The sequence below is a fragment of the Panthera onca genome, chromosome B4, assembly GCF_046562875.1.
Source record: "Panthera onca isolate mPanOnc1 chromosome B4, mPanOnc1 haplotype 2, whole genome shotgun sequence".
In the NCBI taxonomy this organism is placed as follows: Eukaryota; Metazoa; Chordata; class Mammalia; order Carnivora; family Felidae; genus Panthera; species Panthera onca.
In genome coordinates this window covers 23,099,531-23,116,178 of record NC_138345.1, presented here as the reverse complement: position 1 = coordinate 23,116,178, position 16,648 = coordinate 23,099,531, and the positions used below count along the sequence as shown (strand labels likewise).

At 40.5% G+C, this 16,648-nt stretch overlaps 1 protein-coding gene across 1 annotated transcript in view; it reads right to left on the bottom strand.

The window, feature by feature from the left end:
• The window catches only part of GPR158 (G protein-coupled receptor 158), a 426,015-nt gene extending 420,164 nt beyond the window's left edge, over nucleotides 1-5,851 (bottom strand). Inside the window, exon 1 of the mRNA XM_060659134.3 lies at nucleotides 4,902-5,851. Within this exon, the coding sequence (XP_060515117.3) occupies nucleotides 4,902-5,794 (893 nt within the window). The 5' untranslated portion in view covers nucleotides 5,795-5,851. The remainder of the gene's footprint in view (nucleotides 1-4,901) is intronic.
• Nucleotides 5,852-16,648: the final 10,797 nt, after the last annotated feature.

Genomic DNA, 16,648 nt, shown 5'->3' with positions numbered 1-16,648 from the left:
GAGATCTGTACCAGAATCACTGATGGAGGTATACGCGTATAGGATGTAAAGAAAAGAGTGAAGTGATCCCTCAGGAGTCAGCAAATCAGTGACATCAATGTTTGCTGCGTTAGTTTATGAAAAGGGGTTTCCACACTATTGTGATCTTTCCTTCATTGCCCTATTGCTTTTTTTTAATCAACATCAAGTCTGACATTCATATGGTTTCCTCTTCCTCTGCATGTTACTTCCCCAGCAATATCATTTCCACAAGGTACCGCACTTATGTGTATTATTCCTGTTTCCAGAGCCTACTTGTTGACCATTTGGATAGACCAATTAAGAATACATAGAAAACAGAGTTATAAAGATATTTGGATAGCATAAACTCCATTCCCACATTTTAATTATGAAGAAGCTGATCTCCAGACAGGTAATACAGCCAGTCAGAGACAAAACTGGGACTTGAGGCAAAGTTCTGTCAAGTCTAATACTCTTCTTACTATACGACATTCTTGGTTGTGTGGTTGGCCTAAAAGTAATAAGTGTGTTTGACTTATTTGGGCCAAATATATTATTTCAAGTCATTACTATGTTATATTTTTAAGTAACAAGGTGAAAATAAAGTTGTTAAACAAGAGATAACAGTATAGGGTGGCGGAAAGACATTATGAGCTTCATAGCTAGATAGACCTAAACTTGATTTGGGCTCCCTAATTTACTAGCTGTGTTCCCTTGGGCAGGTTGCTCAACTTTCCTGAAGTTGTCACTACCTGAAAATACAATTACATGCAATGGTATATATAAAGCATCTGATATATAGTAGGTGCTAAATATATATTTGTTCCCATGAATTCTAACCTACCACAAAAGAGCTGTGCCACTCTAGCAAGTTCCTTTAGCCCTTTTTTGGGTCTTGTTGCCTCCATTGCAAATTGAGAAGATGAAAGAAACCAAGTGAATTCCTAAGTCTCTTTTAGCTCATCAAAAAATAATTAGTTCCCAAGGTTCCTTTACCTTAATATAAATTCAACACCTTATATCCATCCTAAGCACTGAACAGTACAAAGTACCACTAGGAAGATATCTATGATTTCAGCATAATGGGATCCAACTCCATAGCACTTCCAGTTCCTCAATGAAAAATTATTATGCAAAACCAAAGAGTTAACTTTAAGGAAAGCTCTACAAAGACATCACAAACCTAATGTAATAAATATAAACAACTGAGGATATATATTAAATTATTACTCTCTCTTTTGCTGAGATGGAATATGAGAACTAAAATGTTTACACTATAGAACAAAAGACCCAAGAGATATCTGGTTAAAGCAACTAATGCCATTTTTTGAAAAAAAAAAGAAATGAGCAATAAATTTCTCTTCCCATGTGAGTCTTAAGCCAGGCTTTTAAACTTAAGATACTTGTGTCATTCTGAAGCAGAGGGGAATAAAATTTACTCGGAGAGGTATTTTACAATGATAAACATTAATATAAGAAGGTGGTTAACCATGTTCTCACATTACTTTTGAATTTCATGTTTGGGATTTAATCCTCTAAAAATAAAATGTTTAAACGTTTGACTATTACATGCAAGATCTGAGAAAATACTAACTTATCTTAAATGGAAATTTTAACCACATTTTTCTTCCTTTCCTCTTCCATAAGAAAATTTTTATCAATGGATTTTCCATTACAGATAAGGCTTTTGGCAAATAACATTGTGGACGTTCAAAATACATTTTAAATCATGTGTAGAGCTCTTAATCATGGCTTTCCAAAAATTTATTTGAGGTTTACCCTGTAAACATGTCTGTACAATATTATTCACCTGTATTACAGAATGTAGAATGCATATTGTATATCGTAAAACACCACCACCAAAAAAAAAAAAAAAAAAAAAACACTTTGCCTTTTAGAAAGAGACAGAAAAGGTCCATTTAAATAGTATCTCAAATGTGTGAAATGAACACTATATTTTTTTAAATCAACAGCTGTGTTCTATGAGCCAATTTTTTTTGTCCTAAAACATGATGAAGAGTAAACTATGTCCCCCAGCATGCATTGTATTCAGGGGTTAAGAGAGCCACAGAAATATGATTTAGGTACATAAATATCAAGTATAGTGTAAACCAGAGGCAGAAGACCTGGATCCTGGTTCTGTCATTACTATATTGATTTGTGATTTTTGGACAAGTCACTTCACCTTTTTAGTGCTATTTATCTATGAGACAACAGGAGGACCCATCTGATCTTCAGAAGATTTCTTCTAGTTCCTATAATTAACATCTTGTGCATTTAAGGGGTGCAAGACACCGAGCAAAGGCACTTCAGGAGTGCACTTATTCTGCTCTTCACACATGCTGCCAGGATGAACCAGCTTCGTAGAGAGCCAAATACTAAATGGCCTGGCTTTGTGCCTTGGCTAAAGAATACCATTGATGACTGTGAAAGCACTTAAAGAAACTTAGCCAGAGGAAACAATTTTCTGAATGTAGTCCAAAAAAATAGGTAGGGGGTGTGTGAGCCCTCACAATCTCAGACCCTTTGTGTTCTCAGCTTTTCATCTTAGCTGGCAGAAGGCACTGAGTTTATTTAGGTGACTCATGCTTTCTGAGCCTTAAGAGAAATGATTCTGAAAATGAATGGCTCTCCCCCTAGACCCACATCTGACCTTTGAAAATACATATATTTTTGTGTAGCAGCTCTATTATATGCAGCATTCTTAGAACACCTTCATAAAACAGAGTTTAACATACTGGTTAAAAGTATGAAAACGGCTCAGATCCTAGCTCTACTACTTACCTGCTGTGGGATCTCAGGAAAAAAGCTTAACCTCTCCCGCTTCAGGTTATTTTTTCTGTAAAATAAAACTAAATGAACTAAAAACTAAAAAAAAATAATAAAGCCTAACTCATAGGGTCATGAAAATTAATCAAGATAATGCATGTGAAGCAGTTACCACAGAATCTGACAGAAAGTAAATGTTATAGATAGGTAAATAGATGATGATGATAGATGATAGGTAGGTAGGTAGATAGATAGATAGGTAGATAGATAGATAGAAAATCTGACAGAAAATAAACATTACAGATAGGTAAATAGATGATGATGATAAGAAAGAAAGAAAGAAAGAAAGAAAGAAAGAAAGAAAGAAAGAAAAGATCGATCCTGAGAACTGGGACTCCCTAAAAAGACTTATCTGAAGGCCACAAACAATTTTCTGGCAGTGAATGGCATCTGCTGATCTTTCCTCTTCTAGCAAACATTATGGCAAAGACTCAAAGCTGTGCTCAGCTCTTACTAACAGGATCCTGCAGAAATCAGGAGGAAATAAGATTATCCTGAAAGTAGGAAAGAGTTACTCTGGCTTAAGACAAGATCTTTAAGAGAGACAGAAACACATGCATGTGCGTGTACCCACACACACACCCACACCACACACACACTCACACACACACACACACATTTAATGTAGTCACACGGCGGGGGGGGGGGGGGGGGGGGTTGCTATCTGTATATATATTCTCAAGTATTGCTGCACCAAAAGCTACAGAATTTTATAACTGGATGGCTCCCTGGAGACCATCTACTTCAACTCCCTCATTTGGTAGTTAAGTAGCTGAGGCCCAGAGAGGTTAAACAACTCACTGGGGTTCATTCAGCAGGACATGACACTGCCAAGACAAGCTTTCTGATTTCCCCTTTTGCCCACGCAGTACTCAGCCTGGTATCTTTCTCCAGGTCAGCATCCTGTCCTTGTTGTGCCAAACAGAGCATCAAGGCACTCGCACACAGAGGTTTCTCACTTTTGCCTAAGTTCCTAAAAAATACAGAAGCAACCTCAATGCCCAAGACCTTCTTGCCAGAACCTCCCATCATGGAAATCAGGGAGGACCCCAGTCAATCTGTGGCTCTCTCCAAGGCTCTCTTTGGAATTTTTACTCTTCCCTTTCTGTTCCTTCCTCACATTGATCCTTAAGTGCTAGTTCTTAGAAGTTCCTCAGCAGAAAGGTCAGGTACTTCCCAGGGCAGAAGTTACCCCTGCTATTTTGCAAATTCTCATCTCCCCACAAATGCTATACCTTTAGACAGGAAATACAGAAAAACTGTTATTAAATTTCCTCCAAGTTCCCTGAGTGAATTCAGTCCGAACTAATCCCTTCCTGCCTAAGATAACTCAATCCAGTTCATTTATAAAGTGTATGAGTATGTGAAGGACTAGAGAACCCTCAGGTATGCCTGACACAGAGAACAGGACAAAGAGGGGACCAAGGAAGGGAGACAAGGGGGAGGAGAGAGGTGGGTAAAAGGAGCACACTGATCAAACTGCAAAGTGGATCCTGGAGACAACTATGCTGCTGAGACTGACTCACTGCTGAAGGGATAAAACTGCAGAGGGGATATACTCTTTTAATCACGCTCTCTGGTAACTAACAGCAGACGGGTATCCTGAACCTCGCACAGAGAAAGCAGGCAGAGGCTACCCCTAAGTGGCAGAACCGAGGAACTCTGTCTTCCTCCTGTTCCCTTTTCTTCCTCATCCAATGCTGGCCACTCTGTGCCTCACGGGCACACCCGAGCTCTCCAGCTTCCCTCCGATCACCCCAGAAAGGGAAATACCCTCCCTGCTCTCCCGTGGGTTGAAATGAACCACAAGGCATCTGAGATTTCTCTCAACTCTGACAAATGCTCCCCAGTCCCCTGCCCCTTGCAGGGAAACTGATCTGAGAGAAGCTTTCACTGAACTGACAAACCTAGGGCGCTTCTTGTCCCTAAGCACAGGCGCCCGCGATAGGTGTCCCTCAGTCTGGGTCTCCGCTGGGAGGGGTGGGAGGCTTTAAGAGTCACAGCCAAGTGTTCCTTCCCCACATGAGACACCGGAAGGAAGACTTTGCTTTTGCTTTTTCCCCCCTCCCTACCTGAATTCCGGGACCAGGTTAGGCTGCAACCCGTAGAAAGCAGCGGAGAGAGTGACCAGCCACCCGGGTTTGTAACTCCCGTTCTCGCACTCCAGATAAGGTGGAGACCACTTGACATGGCTCTTGTCCCCGCCAAGCCCGTCCCTGCGTCGCCAGCTATGGCCCAGGCTCCGGGGCCCCTGATTGGAGCCGCGGCGGTGTAAGTGGGTCCTCCACTTGCGCCGCAGGCCGTGGAACCACTCGGTCTCCAGCGTGGCGTTGGCCAGGTGGTGTGCCGAGGAGGACAGGTCCTGGAGCAGGATGCGACTCTCTTCGCGGGTGGCCTGGAGGAAAACCTGCGGGGCCGGCGCGGACAGCGACTCGGTGCTGAAGGTGATGGCTGCCCGGGAAATGCTGGGCTCGCCCTCCAGGAGACTCCGCACCAGTGCCTGGTACCACTCCAGGTCGTCCTGCAAGTTCTCCTCCCGCGACTTATTGCTCTGCAGCATCATGTTGAGGAAGTTAGTGGCGTGTGTCAGCGTGTCCAGTGCCCCGTGCAAGGAGGGATGGGAGCTGGCTAGGGCTGACGACTTCCCCGGCAGGCCCGCCAACTCGTAGCGGCTGGAGCAGTTGGCTCGCTTCAGCTCGTGGGAGTCCCCGCTGTAGAGGTAAGAGGCCACGTCCATGGGCACCTCCTCGGCGAGTTTCTGCGCCAAGATGGTGCCGTCGGTGGAGCGGCTCCAGGGAGCCGAGGAATCCGAGGCAGAGCCTTGAGCCGGCTGCTGGGCGTGCTGCTTCAGCCTCAGGGTTCTCTCTCTAGGGGGATCCAGCCGTCCCGGAGGGTCGCGGCTGGCGCTAGCAGTTCCCAATCCCAGATGAGCGAGCAGGAGGCAGAAGAGTAAGGGATAAGCCATGGTTCCAATCTGCTTCGCAGAGAGGAGAGGAGGTAACGGGAGGAGACACTTTTTAAATTTTGGTCGTCAATTTATCAACAGTAAGACTTTTCCTAGGAGTCGTCCCCCTTCTCCAGGTGGCCGAAAAGGACTTTAAAATAAGAATGTTTTGGAATTGTCCCGGCTGGCTAAGCTACCGTCACAGGAAATCAAATCACCTGTGGCAACGCTGGCTGCACCCGCTCCATAATGGGTCGGCTCGGGATTACGCACCTCACAGCCTTGAGCAGAACAGGTTACATCCCCTCTCTCTCCCGGCGGCTATAGTTAGACTGCTTACGTCTTTCTGCTCAGCAGCTTCCACTGTCGCTCTCATTGAGGTGTGTTCAAGAGCTGCTGCTGCTGCTGCTGCTGCTGCTGCTGCTGCTGGCGCGGCGGCCGCCAAAGACGCTGCTCCATCATCTCACCCGTGGCAGGTCGTTCCCGCCTCCCGGCTCTGGCTCCTCCTCGTTCGCTTCGCCGCGAGGCGCGGAGTGCGCGCACACAGACCCGCACCGCCAGCGCAGGACCGAGTCCCGAAGAGCAAAGATTTCTTTCAGGACGTTAGTCTCTGTGGAGTTTATAGGACCAGGCAGCTGGTTAACTGGAGCCCTTAGGTTTAGCCACAAACCACACTCCTGTCTCCCCTGCTCTGGAGAAAAGCCGGTTTAAAGAGGCAGCTTGGCCTCAACCAAACCCTTGAAGGGCGGCTTCAAGCCGTCTTGTTCTCTGTTTGGTCGACTCCTGTGTCAATCAGCCGACTGCCATTTGTTGGGCTGGGGCGGGAGCTGTCCAGTGCTGAACCCGAGGCGGCTCAGAGGAGGCGCAGGAGGAGGCGGTGGCTCGGGATGCAGCAGCACCGAGTCCTTTCACCCACTCGCGTTCCCTGATGACTCGGAAACCCGAGGGGGTGGGGGTGGGGTGGGCGGGAATGAAGAGAGAAGCGGAGCGTTTGTGGCTCAGAGCGAAGGAAACTTGGACGTACTGAGGAGGAAGGTGTTGGCGTCTTGCTGCTTAGTTAAATCAGCCTTTTCTTTTGCCTGGAAAAGAGGGAGAGAGCAGTTTTCATTTTTGACTTAAATCGAAGGGGAAGGACGTAGGATGGAGACGTGTCCTCCTGAGCATCTGCTCATTTTGGGCAAATTATCAAATCCTCCTCCTTATTGTCGGCTAAAGAAATTATTAAAACCTACTTGCGGAGGTCTTAGCAATGAGGGAGTAATGGAGACATCTACCGGCTGAGCTTTAAGAAAAAAAAAAAAAAAGCCGTATTTAAGGATCCTCTGCCTGAAAGGGGGCCAGGATGAAGGGGAGCCTGTGAAAGTGTATGCAAGTGAAAATGTGGAAGGGAGAGGTATGTACAAGGGGGTGAGACTCAAGATTGTGAGAGAATGAGAATGAGGGAGTCAGTCTTGAATGAGAAGGGAAGTTGTTCTGACTGGGAGTTTCTAGAATTAATGGATCTAAGAACTAAGACATCCAGTGAACTATAGATTGGGATATCCCAGCAGAAGAAAGAAGACCCACAGAATAAAATATGTATAATAACAATAAGCTGAATAATATGCCAAGCCCCCCCCCCCCCCCCAGTTATTGAGAAATCTCTTAACACAGTCTAATCATTTTATCTGAAACTTTAAAAATGTCTTCTGTTTGGGATGAGCACTGGGTTTTGTATGGAAACCAATTTGACAATAAATTTCATATATTAAAAAAATAAAAATAAATAAATAAAAATGTCTTCTGATAGTCTGAAAATGCTAATGAGTACTGAATACACAAGGCTGTGTGCACCTCCACTTTTCATTGGCACCTCTGTTTTCAAATTCCCCAAGACAAACACGAATAGAAAATCCCAAATTCACTTCACTTCCCAACCAACAAAATGTCACTGGTGGCATTCTGAGGTAGCACTGCTTAGATTTACTTTACCACTTCATTTCATTCTCCCTAGTGAGAAAATATCCAAGCAGTGAAATGTAAGTTCCAAAGAGAAAAAGGTTGTCTATATTCATCACTGTAGTATCTTGAACATCTAGAATACACAGAAATGCCTGGTACATAGTAGGCTCTCACTAAATATTTGCTAAATTAATGAAGAAACCAGAGGGTCATGATGATGAAGCTAATTACTTAAGAAGTAAAGTCTGCCCGATATGTCAGTGATGTAGACTTTTGGAATAAGACTTAGCAATGAGTTTGCCAAATTACAGCACATGGTCTCCAAGTGAGTTTTTACGCATATGCAAAAAAACTGTTACTGGATCTATACTTATTTACAAGTAAATTTCATGTTCACAGCCGACTTTTTATTTAAATTTTTCTTCGCAGTATATGCTCCTTTGCTAAATAAAGGTCATCTCAGTTGAATGCTCTACTATAGCATATGTGGCAATAATAACAGAAGGAATTTCTGTTTGTCTAATTTATCAGAATATACAATATGATTTTCTATCTATTTAACCAGCCAGGGACTGAATAATTTGTTAACAGTTCATTAAAATTGCCCAGCATGGCGTTTAAAAAAGAAGTTAAAATTTTATTAGTAGGTCCTTCTATAAGTAATTCAATGACTGAACGTAACTAAAAGGTTTTGGTTCTGGTACTAGCATTCACCTAAGCAAGATTTATGGTCACTGGCAAGACCTTTAAAGTTCTGTGTCTTAGGACACAAATTGTATCTACGCTTCATGACTTAACACTGAGGGAGTACTAAATGGTATCTGAGCCACTCTCCAGAGGTACAGCCCTTCCCTAGCTTATGTCTGCCAGGAGCAGAGCAAACTATGAGAAGCCCTTGCAATTTTAGCATTCCCTTCAGTGGCTCATCTTCAGGCTATATTGCCAAATAACTGATGTGGACTAGTTGGGTTTAGAACAGCACTGCCAAAATAGAAATATAATGTGAGCCACAAATGTGATTCATATATGTAATCTTAAATGTTCCAGTAGCACATTTAAAAAGTAAAAAGAAAAAAAAAAGAAAAATAATTTTAATAATATATTCTATTTAGCCCAATATATACAAAATATTATTTCAATAAGCAAACAATATAACAATTATTAGCGAGATATTGTAAATTTTTTAAAAACAGCTTTTCAATGTTTTTATTGATTTTTGAGGGAGACAGAGAGAAACAGAGCCTGAGCAGGGGAAGGGCAGACAGAAAAGGAGACACAGAATCCAAAGCAGGTACCAAGCTCTGAGCTGTCAGCACAGAGCCCGACATGGGGCTCAAACTCACAAATCGTGAGATCATGACCTGAGTCGAAGTTGGACGCTTAACTGACTGAGCCACCCAGGCACCCCTACATTTTTATACTAAATATTCCAAATCCAGTGTATGTTTTACACTCACAACACATGGCATTTCACACTAACCATATTTCCAAAGTTCAATAACCACCTGTGACCAGAGGCTACCATAGAGTGCAAGCTCAAGAAGATAGGCATTGTGATCTTGAATGCTCTAGAAAGCCTAGTTCTAGGAGGCCTGGTCCGTTTCATAGGTCTAGATTTAAGGTAACTGAGTAGCAGACAACCCTTCGTCAATGTCATTGTCCATCGATGAAGGAAATAATCCAAAAGAAGGTTTTATAAAAGACCAAGATTTAACACACACTCATATGCCTCTAAACAGATTACAAAATTCCACACCAACTCACAAAGACATATCATTCACTCTATAAACGTTGATTGAACCTTTACTATGTATCAGGCATTAGGCTCGCTACTGGGGCAAAATAAACACATCTTCTGCACAAATGGACCCATGGACCTTACAGTCAAGTGGGTAGAGAGAGAGAAAATTAAAAAAACAAACAAATAAGTCTAAGAATTATATATAGTTATAACTGCCATGAAGAAATAAACACTGAAGTGATAAAAACTGCAGGGTGTGGGGGTGGGAAGCTTCTATATAAAGAGATAAAGAAACAAGAGACTTCTGGGAGAAGGTAATACTTGAGCTGAGATCTCAAAAATGAGGAATAATTAACTAGGTGGTAGGTAGTAGTGAATTAGCTAAAAATAAGAAAGACTCTTACCTCAGGTACAGGGTGTAATCTATGAGTACACTAAGACTACCAATATTCTATCCTTAACAGGAAGGAGTACTGGAAGAAAATAACTACAATAACCTAACGTTCATATATGATATGAAAAGTATAAACAATTGAGACAAAAAAAATCATTTTATAAAATATTCAGGTGATTATGGCATGAATAGCATTCCCCCCCCCCACACACAAATTACATGATCATAATTTGTAGATATAGACAAATACCCCTGTAGGTCTCAAAAGTAAGAATGAAGTTGTTTAAATGCATATTGACACTGCACAGAAACTGGACTGTAATAGAATGGTGCATACAAGACGTGTAAGCCTTGTATGAAAAGGCCCAAAACTTTATCATAACGGTCAAAGAAGTCAATCTAATTGCTTTAGAACAGTGAAATTTGCTCTGATAAAAAAGCAATGTGCAATGGAGTTATGAGGTATTAGTCGTAATATGATTGATGTATCACTATTATAAAAAAGAAGATGTGATGTTTGCATATCTTTAAATGAAAGAAATTAAAGGAGGTCAAAAACTGCTGAGACCAGATTTTATATGAGCAGTATAGGTAGAGTTATTTTAAAATTTTAAGTGCTGCTTTAAATCATTGAAATCAGCCAGTATTAGGACAGTGGAATATGGTGAATGGACACTGAATTGGCAGTTGGGAAACCCAAATCTGCTCTTGGCTCTGCCATTGTCCAGTCACATGACTTTTGACAATTTCCTCAACCTCTCTGAACCCTTTTGCTTCATTTGTACCATAAAAGTGATGTATTAGATATATCCACAACTGGAACATTTGTGGCTGAATAACAGATAATGGTCTAGGTATATTTTCCAGGAACTCATCGTTCTTAATAGTTCCAGATTTACAAGGTAAATGTTATTTTCAGATGAAATAATGACGAATCTTAGTAAACAAAATGGCACAACCCCAGTCAAATTCCTGATAGAGCAAATGAAACAACAAAGGGACAGCACAGTTTGTTGATAGAACACAAAATCAGATACTCAGTTCTTATTCCTAATCTTCCTGAGATTCTGGATTTCCCTAAGCATATGCTATCCCTGTGCCTCATACGCCCACTTTCAATATGAAGATCATAGTATTTGTTACCCAAGAGCAGTAGTTTTGAAATTTCTGGATGTAGAAGTATCACTAGAGGATTCTGAATATCTCTGTGGGTCTGGGTAGAACTTGAGAATCTGCATTTTAATAAGCACCACACGTGATTTTGTTGCAAATGGTCCACAAAGAACATGCTGAGAAATACTGCCTTGAGCCATGAAAAGTAACTCTAAGACATTAGGAAAGAAGATGTCCTGGTAAACACAAAGCCTTGCTATAAATTATGAAGTGTAGCCTATGAATAACAATGAAAATAACACCTATAAAGAATAATCTTTCTGTTAACATCAATATCATCATTATTGTCATCTAAACATTTATACAGCTCCTACTGTAGCCAGGCATTGTCCTAAAGATTGTCCTAAAGATTGCTCCTTTAGTCTTCATTGCCGCACTGAGTTTGGTACTGTTACCATTTTACAGATGGGAAACAAACCAAGAAAAAAATGAATTGCCCTAAGAAATACAGCCATCTGGCCCCAGATATCATACTCTTAATCCCTATACCAGTGGTTCTCAAACGTTGATATGCATTAGATCCACCTGGAGAGCTTTTGTCAAAGCACAAATCCGTGGCCATACCCCATAAAATTGCTAATTCAGTAGGTCTAAAGTAGGACCTGAGAATTTGCATTCCCTGTGGTAGCTAACAAGTTCCCAGGTGATGCTGATACTGGTGAGGAACCACTCTTTGAGAACTACCGCTCTGTGTCATGCTTTTCATCATTATAATCTGTCACGTCTATATGCTTACACTCATTCCATATATTTCACATGGAAAAAGAAGAAAGTCAACATCAATGGCTGAAAAAAATGCCTGAAATCTGCTTGGGGAAAAAAAAAAAACTCTCTGGTTTTCTATTTCCAACTTAGAAAGTTTACCCAAGATGTTTATGTTTTTTACTTAGCAGTTTATTCTCGTCTGCCTCCAGTTTACCCTTAAAACTCTTACTCCTTGTCAGCATCATTTCTAAAAACACTCCTGCTCTTTCAAGAGCCATCTCCTCTGATTTTCACTATAAAGTTGTGACTTGGGCTGTTCTTGCCTTCCCAATAAAGGCCATCTTTTTTAAGTACTGCTAAATAGTATCATCTACGGAGTCACTTGGGCTTTGACTCAAACTGCTAGTTTTCACTAATGTCCCATTCCGCCCCCCCAACACACACACACATACACAATGGTTCTGTAAACCTAAAGACACCTGAAGAACTTTCTGACCACAAAGGAAGAAAACACCAGGAATTGGCATTTATGTAGGAAAATCCTGAGTGTGCTAAGGCAAAGAATTTCCTTAAATGGCTTTCCATGTCCCTGACCTGACATTCAGCAGTGCTGGAAAGGACTAATGCAGCATTTCAAAAAAGCACACCAAATTATTGAAAGCCAAACCCTTTTTAATACAAGGACTGGCTCCCTTTCTCATTAAGAAATAAGAACAACCCAAGATTTTGAAATAAAATTTACTGAAAAAGGAACATTTTGGATAAGAAGAGATGGGAAATGGATTATTTGGTCCTTGCTCAATTTTGTCTGCTTCTCTTATTGGAGGGAAACTCCTCATACCGTATGTATGTGTTTGTTGTTACAGTTCATGATATCGTTTTCATCAGCACATTACCTCGGGCGTAACGGACGTTTACTTCATGATCAGTGTAGGACTTGGCTCTCCATCTTAATACAGGAGTTTTTGAAAGTTGGGAACTTCAAGTGTCCTGGACCATGTCTGCAGCCAGTGCACATTATGTACACATAGGAGACACTAATAAATGGCAATTCCTCACTATGAAAGAGCAGAAACTTGTAAACCCAAACATACTTAGAAAGAACAAGTTTAGCAAAAAGCAGAACCATACCTACAAATTCAGAGAACGAACTGATGGTTGCCAGAGGGAATGGGAGTGGACACTGGACAAAATGGATGAAGGCGAGTGGAAGACACAGGCTTCCATTTATGGAATGAGTAAGTCACAAGAATAAAAGGCACAGCATGAGGAATATAATCAATAATATTATAATAACATGGTATGGTGACAGGTGGTAGCTACCCTTGTAGCAAGCAGATAGCATAATGTACAAAGAAGGTGAATCATTATGTTGTACACCTGAAACTAATGTAACATTGTGTGTCGACCATACTCGAACACAAATTTAATGAGAAAAAACAAGTTTATAATAATATGAAGTCGCTTTTAGAAGTTTTGAAAAGTTGGGGGAAATTAATCCAGTCATGTTGATGTTGTTGAATTTCCAGATATCTTCTTATTGTTGGGGTTTTATGGGGGAAAAAATGAGACATGACACAGAAATATATTCCAGCAAAATGTAGTGAAAGAAGCAAATAACTACACATATTCTGATGGAAATATTTTCAGGCTACGAAAATGGCAAACCTAATCATGAGTCCAGGTACAAAACAGTTTTGCAGATGTAGTAGGATGTGTGCTGAAGAAGTCTGACTCTTGTGGCATATATAAATTGTTTCTATCTGTTATTTCGATGTACTCTTTGGCATAAACAGTTTCATGGAAAATTTTGCTTCATCTTTAGCACCAGTTCCTTATTCAGACACGGAAGAATTTCAGAGACATTTTGGCACAAGAAGGTTTCAGTTTCTTTTGTTCACTGTGTCAATAAATGTTCTTCAGTAATGGGGCTGACTTCAAGTATACATGGCCATCACGTACCACAATGTCTGGGGAGAAATGGGTTCTTCGTGAGCATTCTGCAGAAATAAGCTCTTATATATTGCATAGAAACAGCAGACTAGAGAAAAAGAAAAAAGAAAAAGCAGACTAGAGAACAGAAGGCTAAAAAGAGAAACAATTTTCAAGAATCTGCTGTATCATGAGTACCAAATGTGATGAAAAGGAGCTGCTTCAACTGTTTGTTTTTATATCTCAAATCAGATATTCTAGAGGAAAAAAAATTAAAATTTAATTAAAATTCAGGAAAGCAGTAAGAATGAACAAGAAAGTTTTTCTGAATGTTAGAGTTGTTTTTAATTGAGATGGATTGACCAAGAACCGGAGGGAATCTTTCCTTGAAGGATAATTTGTGACCTTTGGTAGAAACGACATCTATGTATCAGAAATGAGTTATATTTATACTCCTCCTGGATAGACAGATGAACCTAATGGTCATTGGAATCTATTTCTTTCCTACAGTTCTTTGATAGACTGAGATCACTGATACACTCAAATAATTGAGACTGTTTATGTTGCCACAAACAGTAAAACTAGCACATACACATTTCACCCATAATCCTTCCCGTAGGTATTAAAATCCTGTCCCTTTTTGCCACCACTCCTCTTGTGCCGCATTACTCAACCTGGCATTCAAGACCATTTACTAAATTTTTCTCCCCCATCCCACCAGCCCTCCACTACCTTTTAGACTGTCTCCATTCTGACAAAGCTATGCTGTTTACTCTCTTCCTTTATAAGTACTTTGCACATTCTAGTCTTATGCTTGCCTTTGTAGAAGCTAACTTGGTTTTTTGAGAAGAGAAAGCTTCTACAAATACATGTTTCCTCTCCTCAAAATCTCTGAATACTACCAACTCTCTGACTAGACATTTCTCCTAAAAGATACACAAATGGTTAATGGATGCGTGAAAAGATGCCCAACACCACTGGTCTTGAGGGAGATGAAAATTAAAACCACAAGATACCATTACATGCCCACTGGAAGGACTACAATAAATAAGACACACAATAACAACTGTTGGTGAAGATGTGATAAAACAGGAGGCTTCTTACATTGCTGGTGGGAATGAAAAAGTGGCACAGCCACTTTGGAAAACAGATTAGCAGTTTCTTAAAAAAGTTCAATACAAACTACCACACGACCCAGCAATTCAACTTGTAGGTGTTTATCCAAGAGACATGAAAGCATATGTCCACACAAAGACATGAGCATGAATGTTCACAGCAGCATTATTCATAACAGCCAAAATCTAGAAATGATCCGAAGGTACCTCAACTGGTGAATGGATAGACACAATGTGGTACAACTATGTAATAGAATACTATTCAGCCATAAATATGACCAAGCCACTGACACATGCTATGCCTTGCATGCAGCTCAAAAATATACTAAGTGATGGAAGCTAGACACAAGAGTCCATATATTGGGTTTATATGAAATGTCCAGAAAGGGCAAACTTATAGAGACATAAAGTAGACTGTTGGTGACTTGAGCCTAGAAATGGAAGAAGAGGGTTCTTACTAGGGGGATGAAAAGGCTCTAAACTATTGAGAATTGCTGTGCTAGTCAGTAAATTACTTGAAATCACTGAATTGTACACTTAAATGGGTGATACGTAAAATGTACTTCAGTAAAGTTTGTTTTAAAAAAAAGAGCTATCAACTGTAGGTATTCTCCATGATTCAACTGATTTTCTAGAATCCTCCTTTGGGTCTGTCTAGTAACATCTTGGTTCTTATGACTCCATTTTTTATTATATGCTTTACATTTGCTGACATAATACTATCTCTGAACATTTACATGGACAATTGAAGAAATTTTGGATAGCTTCCTCATCTGTATTATTTTTTTACTTTATTTAACAAAAAATCCTAACGAGGGGGGCCACTATGTTCCAGAAACTATTCTAGATAAAAATGATATTGCAATAAACAAGTTAAGTCTCTGCCAGCATGGTGCCTACATTCCACAGAGGAGACAAACAATAAACAAATGAAAAATAATGTCACATAATCTTCAAATGTAATAAGTACTATGAGGAAAAATTAAGTAGAATAAGAAGTTTGATAGAGATTGTTCATCAGGGAAAGCAGTTGATTAAGTGGCATTGAGTAGAAGATTGAATGATGCGAAGAGTGATACATGGAAGACCCAGGAGAACAACTTTCCCAGAAGAAAATAATGATCACAAAAGCCCTGAAAGGGGATCAAGTCTGGTCTTCCCAGAAACAGCAAAAATGACTGTGCAGATAGAGGCCAAAAAAAGAGGGAGGGGAAGAGAAGGCAAGGATCCAATCATACAGTGTTTTGGGGGCTATGGCAATGAGGTTCAGTTTTATTGCAAGGACAATGGGAAGTCATGGGAGAATTTGACAGGAGTGACAAAATCATGAGGACTGCTATACAGTCTGAAGGAGGAGGGCATGAGCAGAAGCATAGAGACCAGTTAGGAAGCTATTGCAGTAGTCAAAATAAGAGATTACAGTGCTTTGGACTGGAAGTAGGCAGGGAAAGCAGGATGATAATGGTCAAAATGGTTAAACATTCTTGAATTCAGGAATGTAATTTTCTGAAGGTCAGAACTTGCCCATTAATACCCTGTGTTATATGAGAATAAGATAGTCTTTAAAAAAAAGATTTTCTTAATGTAGAAATGTTAATCTATAAAATAATTTGTGCCAACTCCATTTGGTAGTAGAAATCCTAAGTTCAGATTCAAAAGTATTTTTATTTTTTAGAAAAGTCACTGTTCCTACTTATTCATATAAAAGTAATTTTATCCCAGTTGAAAAATGAGCAGAAGACATGATCAGAGGGGTGCTTGGGTGGCTCAGTCAGCTGAGCATCCAACTTTGGCTCAGGTCATAATCTCACAGTTCGTGGGTTTGAGCCCCACATCAGGCTTTGCACTGACAGCAAGGAGCATGCTTCAGATTC